Here is a 20,413-nt window from a genome sequence, read left to right as displayed (position 1 = left end):
CACACTTCAGCAAAAAAGAGTATGACATAATAGACAGAAAGGAACACCATACTTTTTCTGTTGCAGCTTGCTCTATTACTGCACACCCCAGATCTAGATTGTCATTTGTCATAACCGAAACAGTTTGATCAAGAACATCGCCGGTAACACTGAAGGCTTGGAGCAAAGTTTTCAAGTGAGTGACCATTGCAACACGAAGAGGTTCCTACACACCAACAGTCATCATATGTTAAGGAAAACACAAACTTAAAAGAAAGTTAACCAAGTTAACTGACTCGAGAACCCAATACTAAAATTGAACTAAAATTATTTAAAATAAATAACATTTCCTGACAGAAGTAGAATGTGAAAATCACCTTGCAAGTTACATGTGCCAAACTCCCAGCAAGGCTTGCTACCATTAAATTTGAAGAATGGCGTATACGGCTTTCTTCAGACTCCATAGCATAGTCCTGTATTTGAAAAATTACATTAGATGCAAGAAAGGTCTCTCCAATTGTGTAACCCCGTAAACACTTTCCAGTTCTGCAACTCTCTAAACAAAACCTAGCATGAAATATGTGCAAGTCAAATAAAATTTGTGGGCCAAAAAAAACAAAAAATTACCTTTGTTACAAGTTCACGAGTTGTCATGCATGCAATGCTTACACTACGTTCTACGACAGGAGTTATGATCTCTCGAATAGCTCTGTCCATGCCCATATGAACAATTCTGGAACAACAACTCTCAATATAAGTTACCAATATCAGAAATCGTTAAATATGTCAATGATAATGCTTTGATTTTGTACTTTGTAATGAGCAATGAGAGATCATGGCATGACTCACTAATAGAGGTTTGTTTCCATACCTTTGGAATGGTAATTGTTGGCCAAGAGCAGTAAGCTTTGGATTAACAACAACATAGGAACCAATGTTAGGGAATGACATGGAAATCTGCAAAACCAACAGAAAGAGTTCCATTGAGTCAAAAGATCAATATAGAGGCCAACCTGATCTGGATTCAAAATAACTCCATCGACAAAAGAGTATTGATTGCTGGACCCAACCTGACTAATAGAGAACCCAGATTGATTTGGAGTAGCATGCGGCAATCCCATACCAGTTGGCACACGCTCAGGCATGGCCAACGTGCTAACTTTTTCTTCCTCTCCTATTGTACTTGATGAAAGATGCAGGGCACCTGTAAACTGAAACAACCAATTTACCATGTCCAAGGTTAATGAATATATACTTAAAAGCAAGGAAAATGGAAAAAAAAGACAGGAAACAATCTTCAACAAACCTGATTTAATACAGGTGGATGAGGAGTACTGGCATGAGAAGTAGACACTTCAGGCTGCAGTTCCACCTGGCTAATTGGAACTATCGCTCCAGTGGTATGCTCAGTTATGACTTGCTGTTGAGCAGTTCCTAAATCTTTATTGGAAAAATCAGGGTTTCCTTCAACCTCTCTAGCACGACCCTTGAGAAGTTGAGTACGCTTCACATCTTTTGTATCGACACCCAGATTTTTAAATAATACCTAAAAAAATAAACTGCATAAGCTTGGCCACTATATGAAGTAAAAGAAAACTAGAAAAATCTGAGTCATACCTTATCCAAAATATTTTAGGATACCAAGGGACTTGTTTACCTCAATATCAAACCTCAGATTCATCTTCAAATTTGGCAATGCATAGATCTCAGATAGTAAACTAAGGATGCCCATTGTCCAAGGATTGGGAGGTTGATAAGCAAGACTTGATTGACAGGGTTCCAAAATCTGCAGAAGTAGAAAATGAATTAAACATCCTTTAAAATTGGCATATAAGACTCAATGAATAGTGGGAAAACTTAACATACCTTTGAAGTAAATGGAATTACAGCAATCATCAGGCCCTTTTCATAAGCCTGCTCCAAATGTACATAGCAAGAATTAGTAACCATAATAAAGTAACAAATACAACCGATATTCTAGAGATCGCAAAAAAGTGCAATTGAATGTTTCTCCATTTTCAAATATAAAATAATACATTCTGGGGAATAAATCCTGAATGGTCAATACAAATCAACCATGCTAATAAACAACTACAGCATATTTGAGTGATTCCAAATGATGGCTGACAACTCACTGCCTTATTTTTTGCCAAGAAAAGCAGGAACATACAACTCCAACAAATTGCCCAGTAAAGAGGAAGACCATAGAACTCTCATGAAATAAGAACTTTCAAAGTACCTCCTTAGTTTCTAGGGAATTAAAAAACACCAAGAGCAAGTCAAAACAACCTCAATAATTAACAATTTTGGATCAATTTCTCGAGCTCTTAATGCTTGATTTCTACCAATGGTAAGTTTCCCAAGCCAACTCCCCAAATTTTTCAGTAGAGATCGTTCTTCTGAACTAGATTTAATGAGCTCTGACCTTAAGAGAACCTGCCAATAAGATATAGATTAGTATGAAAAGTAAACCAATTTGCCAAAACACCAAACAGTCAATGACACAAACAAGCTAAACTACAACCTTGCAGTTCTCATAGGTAGCTTTGATGACCTCCTTGTGCAATGCTTTTGAATTAATTTTGTCTAAGAACTTCAAGTACAAATCATGGAAATTGGGTTCAATGCTAGCCCTGCAGAATAAATGTGGATTAGTAAAAGAGAAAAGACATCAGCAATTAAGCACAGTTTCAAAAGGAAGTATAAATGACCAAAAAGCGCCAAGGCTCTTTCATCTCTTTTATCAAGCACACAGTTTCAAAAGGAAATATCAATGGCCAAGAAGTGCCAAGGCTCTTTCATCTCTTTTATCAAGCACAGCTTCAAACTAAAAATATTTGACCAATAATAGTCAAATACATAACATCATATTGACCTTTTCATCACCATATACTGAGAAAACCATGCATAGTGTGGCTCTTTCAAAACCTCTAAAAACTCTTTGGATTTAGCCTCCAGATTGGAGGTTGAAATGTTATTGATCAAGAAAGCTGTCTTATCCTGAACATCTGAGTTAGGTGCCTGCATTTCCACATGTACAGACAATAGTTCACTGTCAGTACCAATCACATCAACACTATCATAAATCTCACAATGGAAAAAACCAAAAATGAAAACATATTAAATTATCTCAAGTTATTTTCTTCAGCTATTGAATTGTCATTTGGAGAATGCAAGCACCCAAGGTTAGGATCTCTTATTTCCACATGAAACCCTTCTTAATGGTTTGGGTACATGACACACCTCAATTGGAGTATCCCGTCTTTCAGCTGCAGCAACTAACGTTTCAATATTGAGAGCATGTCCAAAGCTGTTCATAGTTCTTGCACCTGTTACACACAAACACATTTTTGAGACATAACAACGAAGAAAAAAAGCATTCTGGCAAGCCTTAACAGGATACAACCCCTTCAAATCTTATCGATCATCAGTTAATAGATTTGATTAATAAACACGTCCTTGAGCTATCATTCTCATCTGCATTAGCAGCTATTCTCGTGTAGCCAATACATCACATTGTCTAAATTTAGAAGGGACATGAAGTGTTTGACAAATATACCTGGGACAGTTGAACCACGAGAACTGCACAAAAATCCCTGGCTTGGTGTCATAGATGTTGTTGTCACAATGCCAGATTGCTGAGAAGGTGCTGCTTGAGAAGTCTGTGCATGCTCAATATTAAACAGGCAAATCAGCAACAAAATCAATAATTTTACAGTATATGCAATATTATTATCATTATTCAACGACATTATTGTCAAATTAATGCAGTAATATCATGTATATTTATCCTTAAATGCTAGTTATTATAATTGCAGATACAGAGATATCAGATGTTATGACAAATATGTTCACATAAAAGCACAGAGATGTGGAGAAAAAGCAGGCTTGACTAGAAAAATCCTCGGTATAACTTCTGTATCCTTGACCAACAATCATGAAATAAATTGACAGGTGATGAGAAAACAAGGTGAAAACAAAACCACTTTATAAGATTTTCTCATGAAATGTTATATGAAATGGTTCAGTAGCAGAAGAAGTTTCAACATAATAATATCAAATTGATGGGCTGGAGTCCGGTGGAAACCATATCAAAATAAAAATGGAGATTGAGTAATACTGTTTTAGATGGTACAATTTTCTATAAAGCAAACAGGGTGAGAACTAGGGTTACCGACAACACAGGAAGAAGTGCAGATTCAATTGTGCTCACTTCCACAGGAATTCTGAAGCAATGAAATGTTAGTGGATATAAGCATAAATTATTAGCAGATACCCTTTTGGTGCAAGACATGCCATAAGCATGGGAATCTGTGGAAGGAATTCCCAATGAATCAGAAACCTATTCTGCAGGGAAAAATTGATCTTGAATGCTTGCAGCAATTTAAAGTTCAAACCAATCAAACAAATACTGGGAAAAGCAGGAACACAAGAATAGAAGTAATGCTGAGAACAAAGGAGAGTAAAATCATAACTCAAAGGGGCCGGTGGATAAAGGGAGAAGATGACAGAGAACCAAAAGTAGTATGGAAGATGAAACAGGCTCAGAACTCAGGAGGGAAAAGGAAATGAAAGATGTTGATATGGAATTCCTCTCTTCAGTTTATGATTGCAAAAAAGGACCAGTAATATGATCACAAGAAGAGGATAGAGAAACAGTGCTCCACAAAACTACACAAATCCCCTCGAAGCCTTGAGTATCAAAGAAAACCCCCTCAAAAAACCTCAAAATCAGATTCAAATAACAATAAAAAGGGAAGATTTTTTGTTCGTTCTTTTAAGTGGGCTACTAGTCCCAAATCAGCTATCCTTATTATGAATGCACCCAGAGCATGCATCTGCAGAATGTAATTTTACCATTACCACAATGAAATTACAGGTTTTTCCCTTTGGAAAAAAAAAAAATAATAATAAAAAAGGGTGCAAATCAGCTAGAGGAAAGCTAATAGGAGGATCACATCTGTAACTACTTAGGTAAAACCCAGTCTCTTAAGAAGGCCTTTCTCCGAAACTCCCAACATAAAGTAAAATGAAAATTATTTCGAGGAATATTTGGGGACTGAATGCACAATGTAATCATATATATAAAAAGAAAAGAAAAAATGTGTATGATAAGGCCAGCTGTTTGCTTCCTGCAAGATGTCAATTAATCTACGGCAACTGTGGAACAGTTCTCCCAAAGATCTTGAGCAGATGTGTTGTTTAATTAATAGCTCAAGGGATTTTGCAGGAGTCATGGGTATCCTTGGCCAGCTGATAAAAATCAAGATGGAGAAAAACCAAGTGACCGATGAAACTGGCATGGAGAAAGCCAAGTTGTAAGAAAATGTCGAGAGAGGCAAAGTAGTTGGCCCCCCGCAAGACCCTAGAGGCCACACAGTTTGACAAGTTCCCTACTATTCCTCTCACCATTTTTGAGGTAGTGTGTCCAACAGAACCCAAGCAAGGCAACGTCAGATGGAAGCCCATCGTGGCAGATCATAAACCCACCATCAAAGGATGAGGGCCTCCTCCCATTGCCAAAGTCCTTCCTAACATGATTTTATCTTTACAATATGTTGATCAATTAACTCTCTCTCTCTAGTTGTATGGACTTGTTATTGTGTTTATTCTCTCCTTGCATTGCAGCACTTTAAAATTTAAAGCTCTCTGAATTTGATGGCCCTCCATGGCCGATTTTGATAGGATAGATTTGATGGCTGTTTTACAGCCCTTTTTTCATAAAATATATGCATATATACATTAACAGAAATATGAAACATTTTTTAGCAGAAAAGTGCAATCCAATAGTTACAAACTATGTGAATGCAAGGGTAACTCTTAGAAGCTCTAAGGTAAAGAGAAAATAACACCAAACAAGAAAAGTAGCCAAAAGATTAAGTCTACATAAATCTTGTTTAAACAGCTACACATCATAAAAGGTATGTGCAAAAAGAGAGGGGGAAAGGAAGCCCCAACAACCACATCAAAATTAATGATGGAAGCAAACAAGGTGGAAAATACATCCCTGTTGTAGCATCAAACACACTAAAGAAACCATGACACCGTCTAACAATCTCCTCAGTGGAGGCTTACAGGACATGCCCATAAAACCATGGGAGGGAGTCAAAAATGATCAACATACATTGTCCTAACACTCAAGGCTACCGAAAAGAACCTAACGATGATATAATGGTCTACTGAAGGCCGTGTGTGAGGGAGAGCAATTATGCTGAAAACATGAATGAGAACCCCTCAACGGAGTTGTGAGTGTGTCAACTGGTCGAAGGTCAAGAGGAGGTTCATGGTCCCACTAATCGAGTGTTAGAAGTGTGTTCAGTCTCTGCCCACCACTTGTTGACACCAGCAAAGCCCATAGAGGGCATGAAAGAAGTAATCCACCTAATGGGCCTTGCCTATGGAGGTCTTGATAAGAGTTATTTCAGGTGTCTTGACAAATACCTCTTAAAAGGATCTAGGCATCTCTAGTCTAGACTCTAGATGATGTTAAAAAAAATGTGAGGGAGGCCCTATGTCTCCATAGAAGCAATGAAACCTCCTAAAGGATGAAAAGTCTTTGGATCAATCTTTGGCACGTGACACAACCTGCAAATTCTCTCCAAGACAAGTTTGCATCCCACCCTTTTTCCAGATTTAGGCCATCTTTCACAGGTTTTCCTACTTCACCAACTACAAGGCTTCTTCGATTCAACCATTGGTAGAGGATATTATCCTTACCTTAAATGCCACTCCTCAAAGACTATGGCCATTGCCTCTACCAAGTTGTCTCGACAAGTCCAGTATTGGTTTGTTGAGGCAACATGACTACTACAGCTAGTAGGCATCTCAATGGACATTCCCCAATTAGATATTCCTTGGATGCCCCTAGCCATCTCCTACCAAACAAGTAGGATTTTAACAAAATCATTTAGAGAGGCATCTACAAACAACATATCTAGGTCACCTAGGCAGATCCACACCACGAACTTGAGACCAAGATGACCTTTTACGCAGAGCAATTCATGGAAAGGAAGATTGCCTCGTTATCAAACCAACCTATACACTTCACCACTAGTTGCACAGCCTTGGGATTCCTCTTAACAAAATATGAGATGGTTCTCATTGACTTTCGATGCAATTTGATCACCACACTTCACAAGCAAATAAGGTTTTTTGCCTCTACAGCCTATAAGAGACCAAGACCGTGCAACACTTCATTTTTCGTCGCCCCATATATTATGAGGTGCAAGGACGATTACACTTCTCTTTCAGAGAGACCCAGAACTCCCTCTCCATCTTCGTCAAACACCTTGACCAACAATGTTTGGCATTATACATGAGAAAGTCTTTCAAGTCTCAATTGTCTAATGCTCAAACCACCCACTTCACCAAACACTACCAAGGATGACCACCTCGTTCTTGGTGCTCACACACAAAAGCACCAAGAAATAGGCGGAGAGAAATTCCACCACATAAATTACCATATCTGTGAGATTTGAAGGAGGGCCCCGACCTCCACCCATGAGACCCTTGCGACAATGTAGGGCACACATCCAAGAGAGCCTTTTGTTCATAGCAAGCACCCTCCTACACACTTATTTAGATCTCAACAAAGAGTGATCTCTTATAAGGCCATTTAACTGGTAGCCCCTTGCATCATATGCTAATCTCACAACCCATGCATTATAACACACAATCTCATGTAACAAGCTTTCTTAATGGGGCCGAACTAGAAAGCACAAATCAATGCATATGGATGGATAATAGGGGTTTAGATAAGTAACATGACACATCCTCCACCCCCCCATGTCACTTATTTCACGTAACACGTGTTCGACACGAATGTTCACACAATACAAGTTTGACTGATGCCAAACACAAACCCTACTAGTGTCCCAAAATTTGGACACGTGTCCAATGAAAAAAGCATCTTCGAATTTATTTATTGCCTCATTCTCACACAATTCAATCATGAGTTTGGAGCTCTCAAAGGTTTTGGAATGCAGCTCAAGGCGATTAAGCATTGTTACAAGGGATTCCAAGTGTTGGGAAGTGGATTTATCCAAGCCCTACTAATGTTACGCAATTAATGGTAATGTTAAATTCTCCTTTATCTTTCATTTTCATCCTTTTAATTGAATTTTTAACATAACCATTAATCGACTCAAGATGTATAAGAATGGTTCCGACCTTATCAAATTTCATATCGAGAAAGCATAATTTTAGATCCCACTCAATCCAACAAATTGTTTTCAAGATTTCTAAATTGCGGGGATTGCAACATTTCCATTGATTTTGTCACATATGAGGGTATGGAGCTAGCATTTAAATAAGAGGATCAAGCCCTCTATGTACCTCAATGTTCATGGCATTGATTGTTGAACTCCTTTATAACTCCTCTATCATGACCCTAGTAAAATTGTACCCATCACTCAATCAGAATCTTGATTTGACACGTTATGCTTCTTCTATCTTATTTTAATGCTTAGAGGGTGATATTGATGATGAGGCTCCAAATATAGGAAATGGTTTTGATGATATGTAGTACTAGTTATTTGTTGTAGCATGATTTTTTTGGAACTCTAGTAGCCATTTGCCTCTTTGTTGATGTATTTTTGGCTCAGAGATGGATTGCGCTCAGTGTTATTTTGGTTATATGCATTAGTTGTATGATTGAGTTTGTATCATCATCATGTAAATGTTTTATATATTTAATATTGTATGTGTGATTCACTAATTTATTATATTTTTTATATATTATACTTTTAATAAATATTATATTTTTTAATATATATTATATAACATGTCCTCCATGTCATGTTCAAGGGGATCATCCTATCACATGTTAGATACTCATATTTTTGTGTCCTAGTGTCATGTGACTTGGGGGTTAGGTGATCTAGCACGAGATGTGTGATTGCTCACTTTCAATACCACTAGTCGACAAAGGAATTCAATGTAAGGACCTCCCTACATTCATCCACTAAAACCTATGGATGTCTAAACGAGTTTTTTCTCTCCACCTATCCCCAACGACACTTATCAAACTCACAATGCTCTTTACCAAGTAGTTATGTGTACATAAGGGATGAGATAGATGCTTAAGACTCTTTTTGGCTGGTCATTTTGTTTCAAAGCACCATCAAACATTGCTTTAAATTTGTTGGGCTTATACTATCTTGGCTTTTGAACAGTGGTGCTCTTCGCAACTATGCATCATATTACAAGACTAATAGCATGTCATTAAGAAATGAAGCAAAAAACTCAATAGATAGATGGGTAGGCACTTGAAAACCAAATGAAGCACATGAAAGTTGATCAACAAAAATGGAAGATTCAAATTTGAAGCATTGAGATTTCACAATCATGATTGTGATTTTCATTTAAAGAAATTTCATTTTTATAGACAAATAAAGAGAGCAAAAATTTATGAATCTCCACAAATCACAAAAATTGGTTGATGGGGCTCTAAAATTCAACAAATAAAAATAGTGTGGCCCTTTTATATATAACAAAAAGAAATCTAACATTTATGAACTTCAATGAATGACCAAAATAGGTTGATGTGACTCTAAAATTCAACAAACAAAAATAGTGGAATAAGGAGTTAAGGCATCTCCTCCCAAGAGAAGATATAATGTAAATAAACGCATAATGTCACACACGGGAGTGTGGTCTAGTAGCAACCAGCATGGTGATCAAGGTTGTATTAACCAGTGTTGATAATATCGACGATATATCGCCAAATATCAGAAATATCGCGATATTTTCGGCGAGCCGAAATATCGCCGAGAAAATATCGCGAGGCTCCTAAAAATATCGCGATATTTCCGAAATATCGGCGATATTTCCGAAATATCGGCGATATTTCCGAAAATATCGCGCGACGATATAAAATATCAAGGAGTTTAGACTTCTGTGATCCATAACATTGTTTAGAAAATCTTCGGCAAAATCACCGAGCGTGTTTTTCCGCGGCTACAAAAAAGGAAAATTGGTTTTTTTTCTTCATTTCTATTTCTGAGTGTTGGAGAAGGAAGGGAAAGAGTTTTGTGGTGTTTGTCAAGGAGGGTTTGAAGATCAAACAACGATTATCACCACCAATTAAGATTTTTTTGTGGATCAAAGATTGAAGAATAGTGAGACAAAGTTACAAACTTCATTTCTTCCATTAACAGGTATGTTCTTAAAAACCCCTATGTTAATGATTCTTTCATAGATTTAGGGTTATGCTTGCTTGCCTCTTCGCCTACCAACATTTTGTTTCTTTGTTTTTTTCCATTTGCTATGATTTTCATGCCCATGAACCAATGCAAGGGTTTTCTCCATATTTGGACAGCAAGCTTCATTTTTTTTCAACTTTCTTATGCACCCTCTTATTGCCATTTTTCATTCACATTGCAAAATGCAAATAATGTAGTAATTTTTTTTTAATGAGGTTGTTATCACTTATTATTTTTTCATTTTGTGTTGGGGGGTTTAATGCCAATTTTTTGTTTTTTTTTGTGCCCTAGGTTTGAATTAGTTCACTACAAATGTCAAATATGCCAAAAGCCTTGGACCTATTTTGGGAGTATGGGGAGGCTGTTGGTGGGGCCAATCAGGGATATATATCATGCAACTTGTGTGGAACAAAGATGTCAGGAGGGATTACACGATTGAAATACCATTTGGCTAAACTCTCTGCATATGATGCAGATGTGATGCCTTGTATGGTTTCTAGTGTAGAGGTTATACAAAAAGCTCGTGAAGCAATTGTTGAACAAGACAGAAAGAAAGCTGCTAGTGAGAGGCCAATGGTCTTAGATAGATAGCTGCTAGTTTTATTTGTTTTGCAACTTTTGCTACATATAAGTTTATAACTCATGATGATGAAATACTTTTAAAGTTTTATATATGTGATGATGTTTTGTTTGAGTCCTTGATTGGACAATTATCACTATCAGGGATCAGCAGGATATGTGATGTTATTTTGTTTGAGTCCTTGATTGGACAATTATCACTATCAGGGATCAGCAGGATATGTGATGTTATTTTGTTTGAGTCCTTGATTGGACAATTATCAGGGAAGTTTGATGTATCATTTCTATTTGACATCATATAGATCAATGCCTTCTTCATATTTATGTGCCAATGTGTTTAGTTCATGTTGTTATTGCTTTATATGTTTAGAAATCTGAAGAAAAAAAATGAATATATTATGCATTTTTTATGCTTGCCGATATTTGCCGATATTTTCGCCGATATTGCCAATAAGATATTTTCTGGACCCTCACCGATATTTTCCCGATACCGATATTATCAACATTGGTATTAACACAATGTCCTATGTTTAATGACACAGTCATGCCCAGCTATGGTTTGGCTCAGATTCGACCTCAGGCCTTCCTGAAGTCATCAAATGTGCCTTCTTTACCCATCCTGCATATATGAGTATCATTGCAGAGGTGGTCATCAAATGTGCCTTCGTGACCCATCCTACATATAGGAGTATCATTGCAGTGATCAGATGGAAGATAGGTTAGCCAAGCCGTCTATAAGATTGTTTTGTGAGGTCTCTACAATGATTCTTGTCTCGTGGGGTCCAAAGCATCTACAAATTAGCTAATCTCAAATTCTCATTTAAGGAACTAGCTTTTCATGGAGCCTGCTCAACAACCTACTACCCAAACACCAAGCCACTTAACTAAACCACCAAGTGGCCATCCTTATTTTGTTAATAGGTACGTTAAACAGTCGTCTTTGGTAATAATTACATCTATACCATATTATGTAAATGTAAAATTTATGACCTAAATTATCTACATGAACATAAACTTCTATATAACTATATATAATATAAGATTTATTACATATATTTTTTATATCAATATAAACTTATTACCATAGAATTTTGTTATAAAAGATATGTGAATTAAATCAGCATAACCATTTGGCAATTCAATTTATTATTTTATACCATATCACTAACGGAAATCAAATAGCATGCACTGTCCTTAGTCTTTGAACAAGGACATTGTAGATCCATCTATCCTTGTGCAGTTGCCAATAATGAAATTAAAAATGGCTTTAGAATCTTGGAGAAATGTCCTAAGAGAAGTTGGCAAGGCTATCCTAAACATCAACTGAGAGATAAGCTTAGAAGTTATCCTAAGCTTAACAAAATTTATGAACCTCCACACGGGGGGTGCAGTTTGGTAATATGCTCTTCTCGACAACATTCAAATCAGAAATGAGAGTCACTACTTTTCTACACCGAGAGCTAGAATTAGCATGAAAAAACATCCTTAGGCCAGACTGAGAAAGGGGTCATTGTCCAACAAATCTATATTCGTCCATTTCAAAACTCCTGATGTTAGCCAAATGCTTTATATTCCAGTATCTGAAAGGGATGGAAAGGACATGATCAATCTAGCAAGTTTAAAGCAACATAAAATCCATCATGAAAGAACAACACTCTCTAAGAAACAAAGAAACAATTTCCAATTAGGATATCAAAAGATGGTCAAGAGGGATACTGTAGAATATCCACGAAATTCTGATCTGCTATAGTGAACAATCTAAAAATGGAAAACTAGTTTCTTTTCATTAAAAAACAGAATTTCTCTAGTTCAAATTAGCAGAGGAATAGGAACAGAAATAAACACAATTGAATACACATAATTTTTATAGGAAACCCAATTGGGAAAACTCTCTACTTGTTTATCGATAGAAACTGGGCAATTGACTTCTTACCTAAGTTGCAGGAAACGTGGGCAGGGGGTCCGTTTCCCCAGGGGAAACGAAATGAAACTCGTTTCCCCGTACCGTACGGCCTGGAAACGCGTTTCCGGCCGTACGGCCACGTTTCCCGAAACGGAAACCTGGCCGTACGGCCGGAAACGCGTTTCCAGGCCGTACGTGCCACGTTTCCCCAAAAAAAACACTTGTTTTTTAAATTTTTTTTTTTTAATTTGTTTTTAAATTTTTTTAGGGTTTCCAGGTAGTTCTAGAAACCTATTCTAAAGTTATAAAAGAGCAGCTTGGCTCATTCTCTCATCACATCATTCATGCTTTATGATTGCACATATATATAATAATAATTTTTAAATATTTTTATATATATATATATATATATATATATATATATATATATATATATCGCGTTTCACCGTTTCCAAAATTTGGGGAGGTCGCGTTTCGTTTCGCTTCCCGTTTCGGAAACTCGTTTCCGTTTCCCCGTTTCGTGCAACTTAGCTTCTTACAAATACAACTGTTTCACTTGGAGAATAAGCCTTCTCCCTACTTATTCTACGCATGAAACCCAAGAATGTAGATCAAGCTGCCCTCTTCACTTGCTCCTCTTCTGCTCTGAATTCCTAGCACAAACCCAAGGAACCAAGTCCCTAATTCCTTGCACAAGAGTTGATGTTTAGCTCCTAAATTCTAGCGCATGATCCAAGGGAAAACTGCCTTCTACCAATTCGCACAAGCCTCCTTGTCACGCTCACAAGCTTACGCACAAAACTGGTGCATACAAGAATGAATACAATTGTGTCTTCACTCCTTCTTTATAGCAATTTGGATGGCTAAAATTAGTGAATTTCTAATTAAGGAATGATTTTGTGATTGAATAAGTTAGCATGAGTTAACTGCTCATGCAACTCGTCCTATTTCAAGTCAACCACTCCAACCTCAATCACTTGTGTTTTTCCTCAATCAACTCACACTAAAAATCAATAACTCGTCTTTCAATTTCATCACATCAGTGAACTACATCCTAACGCGTTCTAAGTTTTAGAGACACTCCTAGATTTTAGGAACTCGAGCATGCACAAGAAGGAACTTGAATTTGATTCCTTGAAAGGCACAAATCAAGGAACCAATTTCTCACTACTATTTTCAACACTACCTCTTAGCGAGGATGGGATTCCTAGAAGAACCTTGTCCACCTGGATTTGTCCTCAACACTACCAAGTTCGCCGCTATTGTAGCTGCTCCTTCTAAACTAGAAGACTTCCCTGCTTTCTTCTGCAGACCCTGCTTTGAATTGTTCTTTCCCACCATTCTCTGCGAGTCCACTTATTTAATCATAAGTACCATGTACCCTGTATACCTATGTGGTTGCTTCTTGATGCTGATAGACCCAACTCTCTTTTATCTCTCTTAACCAAATCCTCTGCCCACTTGGCTCGAACTTTCCTTATACTGGAAGTCTTGCTGCCTCCACTCGCCTTGGGCTATGATTATCATCATCATCCCGCTAGTCAACCCAACTGCCAACTAGCTTAACCTGAAACTGAGACACTGACTGAGACTCCATCTTGAGAGCTCTATCCTGCTCTCGCTCAGCCACCACTTCACTACTTTCTCCCTCAACCCACCACTTCACTACTTTGTGCACTCCCTACCTCAAGGTTGCACCTATCTCTACCTGCAACTTGTAGAGATTCTTCACCCTCGCAGTTATCTGCTTCTTACATCCAGAAGCTAAGTGTTGGAGGTACGCCTTACCTCTATTGAAGATGATATCATATCCCTTGTCCTCAAGGGTAGCTACCGAAACAAGATTTTGCCTCAACCCTAGAACATAGAGAACATCTTTGAGATGAAGAGGATTACCTGACTCCCTTTGAAAGTTGATAGTACCAACTCCTCTAGCTGCATATTGACCATCATCAGCTCAATCTGAAACTGCATGTCCTTTTCCTTCAGGTGGCTGAAACTCTTCTTGTTCCTGTTTATGTGGAAGGATGTTCCTTAATCAATATACCATATATTACTATCTGTTGAGCTTGCCATGCAGGCAATCAATGAGAAATATTTCTCGAACTGGGCAAAAAATGCATCTACCTTCATTGATGCAACAACATGATTCTTACTGGACTCCTTCTGATTGGGACACTTACTAGCATAGTGTCCAAACTCATGACAATGGAAGCACTTGATCTTGCTTAGATCCTTCTTCTTGCCCTTCTAACTGGACCTGGCTTCTTCTTGGCCTTGCTTGCCCTTGGCCTTGCTACTCTTGTCTGCCAAGGCAACGTTCTCCTTGTCCTTCTCATCCTTGGCACCCTTGCCACCGCTACTAGAAGGCTCAACTACACTGAGCCTTAGCTCCTCTCGAGTGAAGTCACTCCACAGGCGCTCCCAATCCGGAAACTTATCTCGTCTAGTAATCCCTTGAACTAAAGTAACCCACTACTTGGTAAACCCATTTATAGCAACTCGTACTAGCTCTCCATCCACCAGCTTCTCTCTTACAGTTGTTAGCTCATCTCAGGCTCATTGAATGATGGTGAGATAGGAAGTTATAGTCTCACCCTTCAACATCTTGATTGTCTTCAACTTCTCTTTGAGAATCATCTTTCAGTTCTTGGAAGGGTCTTGATAGAGCTTGACTAAGGCATCCTACATCTCCTTAGCTATATCTTTACCTGCAACACGAGGGACTACATGATCCCAAAGTACATCTAGGATCATCCTCTTGGTCTTGGCCATTGGCCTTTGGAAAAGTCTTAACTCGTCTGGATCTAAAGGTTCTGCAACACCCTTCTCAGCGAAATCCTTCAGCCCAAACTTGACGAACAAGAACATTATCCGGACTTTCCAAACACCAAAATTTGCCACACCATCACGTCTATCTAGCTCTCTCAATCCTACTCCAGCGTGTGTCACTCTGGCTACTTAGAGAACTCACCAACACTTGCCCACTAACAGTCTTGTAGTCCTTCACAAGAGGCTGTACTTAGGGCTCAAATAATTCTGCCTCTCCTATCAGTCTTGTAGTCCTTCACAAGAACTGAACTTGGGCTACTTATGACAGCTCCTAACAGACTTCCCTCCTGTATATAAGTTTTTTACTCAGTTCTGGGCTTGTGTGTACTGCTGTAGGACCCAGCCTGGTTAGGGCTTCTAACAGTCCTTGTTAACCCTACTTTCCTGCTCCAAAAAAATGCAGCACCTAAATGAAATGCTTCTCATCCTCTACCTTTTGAAGAGAACACAGACTACAAACACTATTTTAACAGGAAGGCTGTGATCAATAACAATTGGAAGTTGGTGGCAGTACAACTGATCCATCTTTGAAGCTTTGGAAATTATAAGACTGACCTCCATAAACAGAAACAACCCCTTTATAGATTTAAGGACACATTTAAACAATGTCACCATTGCAAATAGTAGTGCCACAGATCTCAGAGTTGAAAATAAATTTGGTAAGGATTCAAAATCATTGACTCAGAGAAAACTCGACAAAAAATTGTAAAAGATGGCAAAAAATCAAATTAAGTGTTTCAGGCAAACCTCAGCAATTAATCAGCAACTTCTGCAACACTTACAAATGCTAAGCAGTAGAGAGGCATCACTAATATCAAGGGTTAGTAGCATTAGGATTTATTATTAGAGCTTGAACTTAAGTAAGAAGTAGCATAAATTATCTAATTATTCAGACCAAGGACTGTTTTAAAAATATGCACTACAACATGAACAAATATAACTCGTGACTAAACAAAATTAAGAAAAAGGGCAAAGAACGGGGCGGGAAAAGCACATATCATAATACCTTCAGCCCAGAATTGGAATCAACTGATATTGACTGCCCTGATGGAGGAAGCGAAGACTGCTTCCCAAAATTTGCTGCACTAACTGCTTGCTGTCTCTGTGCCAATACAGACTGTGTAGTTGTGGGACCCACAATTGACTGCCATGATGCCTCAGAACTCTAAAAGCAAGAACAAGATATGATCCAAAAGGCTGTGAAACTGATTTGGGCAAGATTCTAATGCCCATGTCTACTAAATATGTCAATAAAAACAGCTATACTCTCTTATGCACATTTACTTACCTCATTGGTATCAGAAGGCAAAGACATGGAATTCTGGTTTTGATCTGTAGAGGCAGGATTCCCTCCACTTTGTTCCGGCTGGCTAGATGAAACACGGGCAAGGGCCCTATCAATAAACTCAACTAAATCTGGATGAGCATCCCGCACATGCGATATCTGCATGATATGATTGCAGTATTGTGGCCATTCTACTAGTCGATCCCTAAATTGTTCAAGAGCTGTCAAGCCAAAGGAGAACATCTGCAAACAGAAGTAAATAGCCAATCATCAATACTCTAAGCTAAGATTGATTGACACTGAAAAACGTTAAAAAATGGTATAACAAATATAAGGGCCAACCTTAGAATCCAATGGTTTACGTAGAGCATCAAGGACAACTCGTAGTGCCATACCAAGGGTGAGAGAAGAGACAAGCTGGTGCTTTATCAGTGAACCTAAAACACATGATCAAAATGTTAATGCTTCAATATAATATGATAGAATTATATTTCACATGATAAGTGACAAATAATTCAGCACCATAATAAAACAGCAAAAGAGCACATTGTTTGCACCTAATGCTAGGTAAAATGAGATGAATGTATTTATGTCCAACAAATGACCAAAATGGTAGATCAAATAGGATGGAAGAGAAAAGGTAAATCAACAATAAGCATCTCCAGAAGCACCTCAGGTTACCATCAAAGCATACAGTATGCTAAACTGACAGATACATGAGTAATACATGAAAAAGCATCCTTGCATAATGTGAGAAGAAAGAAAAAAAAACAGGTACTAGATATAACAGCAAGGCCCCAGCTCAATATCAGCATTATAGATGGACACTCAAGATCATCAGAAAGAATATGGTAATGGAACACAAAAAGGAAGTAGTAGTACTATCTGTGGGACAAGTCCAGAACTGAGGTCTCATGGAGCTGAGATGTATGCCAGCCCAGCAAATTAAATTCACAACAAAATACATTTACAGTCAAACATGGATTCTCAACCCAATGAGGAAATACACTGATAGCAATGCAATTGTTTGCCTTGCAACAAAATTTATATCTCGCATAGTTTGTTTATGTCCAAAAGATGTATCTTAATGTAAGTCTGGCTTTGCTAAGGGTTTGTATTTCTGATGTCATAATGTTTCAATGCAGCCTGACTCCCGTTAAAGACAAAATTACTAGTTGTCTCTTCACATTTACTGGTTTTGGACAGTGTCACAGTTGTAGAAATAGTGGCACTCCGAGCCAACCATGAGGAGCAAAAGGGAGCATTATAATGAACACCCCACCATCTAATGTTGTCATTTCAATTATCACTCAAGAAATAGCTATGCATGATGTAACATTGCAGATTATAAATATGTTATTTCTATGATAATTTAAAACAAAGTACCCTGTTCAGCTATTTTATTAGTTGTATCATGCCCAAGTCCATGAATAAGACATAGATTAAGGAAGCCTAGGAAACCCATGGCTGCATATGCATAACCATGCACAATGTACCCTTTTCAGTTATTTTGTTAGTTGTACCATGCCCAAGTCCATGATTATGACATAGATTAAGGAAGCCTAGAAAATCAATGGCTGAATATGCATAACCATGCACACAGTGTAAGAAAGTCATTGCCATCAAGTGGTTACTCATGGCCCATAGATTATCATGAGACCCTAGTTGTCATTGTTGATTGGCATGAAAAAATTTCACTGGACAAAGCCACCTAACCATACTGCCCAATATGGGTAGAATTCCCAAGGTTACCCATGCAATTCTCAAATTTCCTATAACGCATTTTTGCACAAATTGGAAATTTATATGCCACAAGACATGAGATTTATTAATCTGAAATACCAAAAGAGAGTTTGTCTCATAATGAACATATCTGAAGACCTAAAGGAATTTGTGTAAATCCAAGGGGGCAAATTTATTCATCAAATAATGTAGTATATCAACCCCGCAAACCCTTGCTTTAGGGGTCAAGCCCAGATCACAGAATTAAGCAGAACCTTCTAGAGAACAAGGTGGAAAACGTAGAAGCTCACGCCACTTAGAATGTACAACGCAGACTCCATGGCCCTCACCCTCCACCGCCAATGAAGTGCGGGTAAAGGTTGTAGAAAAGGGAAAAGCTTCACAAATCCAAGAAGCTCAAGCATCCTCGAAGCCTAACCCTAACCTCATTACAAAGAACCTTGCTACTATGGGCAAAGAGAATAATAACTCTCAATCAGGCAGGCTCCTAATATGGAATATTCTCAAAAGAAACTAACAATAAAAACCCTAAATGATTGGTTCCCACCCAAATGAATAGTGTGAACTTTCAAAATGCATTTGACTCCCTTGAGGACCTAGGATGATGGGGCAATGGATTTTCATGTTTAAAGTTCCCAATGAATGTAGTATCATGGAAATTTCAAGGTCTAACGGACCACTACCATAGATCCATAGTGCAAAGAGTACGTGAACTTGTCTCTAAACTATATTTTGTGTTTGCAAGAAATTGAAATAATTGGTTTAATGTTGTAAACAACCCTTCCAGTTATTTGATCGAATGTTGTTTTCTTTCCAACCATATGGAAGGTAGATAAGCCATGATGTTGGTCTCCATTAAGTTAGCCATTGTTGTCATTGGTTATGGCACTAGTTCCAAATAACACCTAGTTTGGACATCAAATCATTTAGATGGCCAAGCCTTAGGGCAAGGCAATATATATGATTACAATGACACAAATGTGAAAGCATTCATGTGGGATTAGTTGGGCAATGAGATCCAAAAAGCCACAAGGTGGTTGTCTGGAGATCATTTATAACATGGAGGGATTGTCACCTGCCCAAATGTCATCAAGGGTACAAAAAAAGCAATATAAGAGCATTGAGGCTGCTTGATAGCACCTTTTTCTTCGACTACAATGGAAGAAGGCATGTTCTAGTTGTTGGAAAGCTTACACTATCTAATCATCTGACGCAACCAATTTGTAATGAAGTTATCAAGTGCATTTGGAACCTTATTCTTTAACTACAATGGAAAAGGCATGTTCTAGTTGTTGGAGAACCTACCCAATCTAATCATCTACTTTTATGCTTAACCTTTATCATCTCAAGCAACCAATTTGTAATGAAGTTATCAAGTGCATTTGGAACTTGAAGGAATAAACCGAAGGGTTTTAAGGTATGGATATCTTCGTGGGATGGTGTTATTGGTCAAGTCACTACCTCTTGTGGAGCTACAAGTAAGAATTCACCACCTTCAAGAAAAATGAAGCATAGGGATGCCATTTTAGAATCCGAGCAACTATCTAGACAACTACAAGGTAACACTTCTAACAAGCAAACCCAACCCAAAGCAACCACGCTGAGATATTTCCTAAAGGTCGAATAAACAAACAAAGGCTAGGGGGTGGAAACTTGAACCACATTACACTGGTTATGTTGAATGATAAGCTAACTACGGGCTTCTTCAAAGCCTTGGTGACCAAAAAGTCAACAAAACAAATGAAATTTCCCAAAACACGAGGGACATGTGATAGATCAAGAAGAAATTGTAGAATGAGGACCATGTAGTCTCACATTGTTTGTCACCAGAACACCAAAAAGCTTTTGATAAAGAGTTGATATTGCACCAATTGGCAACATCCTTGGAGG

The 20,413-nt window shown here is 37.9% G+C and overlaps 1 protein-coding gene across 1 annotated transcript in view; it reads right to left on the bottom strand.

Annotated features, from left to right (window-relative positions):
• The window catches only part of LOC149206723 (transcription regulator), a 62,205-nt gene that overhangs the window by 27,442 nt on the left and 14,350 nt on the right, over positions 1-20,413 (bottom strand). The window contains exons 13-28 of the mRNA XM_089395537.1: positions 17,123-17,217; positions 16,784-17,023; positions 16,502-16,660; positions 3,539-3,641; positions 3,223-3,308; positions 2,855-3,000; positions 2,504-2,612; positions 2,269-2,415; positions 1,846-1,893; positions 1,637-1,765; positions 1,286-1,525; positions 1,050-1,190; positions 851-936; positions 607-712; positions 357-452; positions 53-205 (exon numbers count right to left, since the gene is read on the bottom strand). Coding sequence (XP_089251663.1) covers positions 53-205; positions 357-452; positions 607-712; positions 851-936; positions 1,050-1,190; positions 1,286-1,525; positions 1,637-1,765; positions 1,846-1,893; positions 2,269-2,415; positions 2,504-2,612; positions 2,855-3,000; positions 3,223-3,308; positions 3,539-3,641; positions 16,502-16,660; positions 16,784-17,023; positions 17,123-17,217 — 2,084 coding nt within the window. The remainder of the gene's footprint in view (positions 1-52; positions 206-356; positions 453-606; positions 713-850; positions 937-1,049; positions 1,191-1,285; positions 1,526-1,636; positions 1,766-1,845; positions 1,894-2,268; positions 2,416-2,503; positions 2,613-2,854; positions 3,001-3,222; positions 3,309-3,538; positions 3,642-16,501; positions 16,661-16,783; positions 17,024-17,122; positions 17,218-20,413) is intronic.

The sequence above is a fragment of the Pinus tabuliformis genome, chromosome 1_2 (assembly GCF_031772625.1).
Source record: "Pinus tabuliformis cultivar Carrire ecotype Pingquan chromosome 1_2, CPIR1, whole genome shotgun sequence".
In the NCBI taxonomy this organism is placed as follows: Eukaryota; Viridiplantae; Streptophyta; class Pinopsida; order Pinales; family Pinaceae; genus Pinus; species Pinus tabuliformis.
Note: the sequence above shows the minus strand (reverse complement) of the source record. Positions and strands in the feature narration are given on the sequence as shown.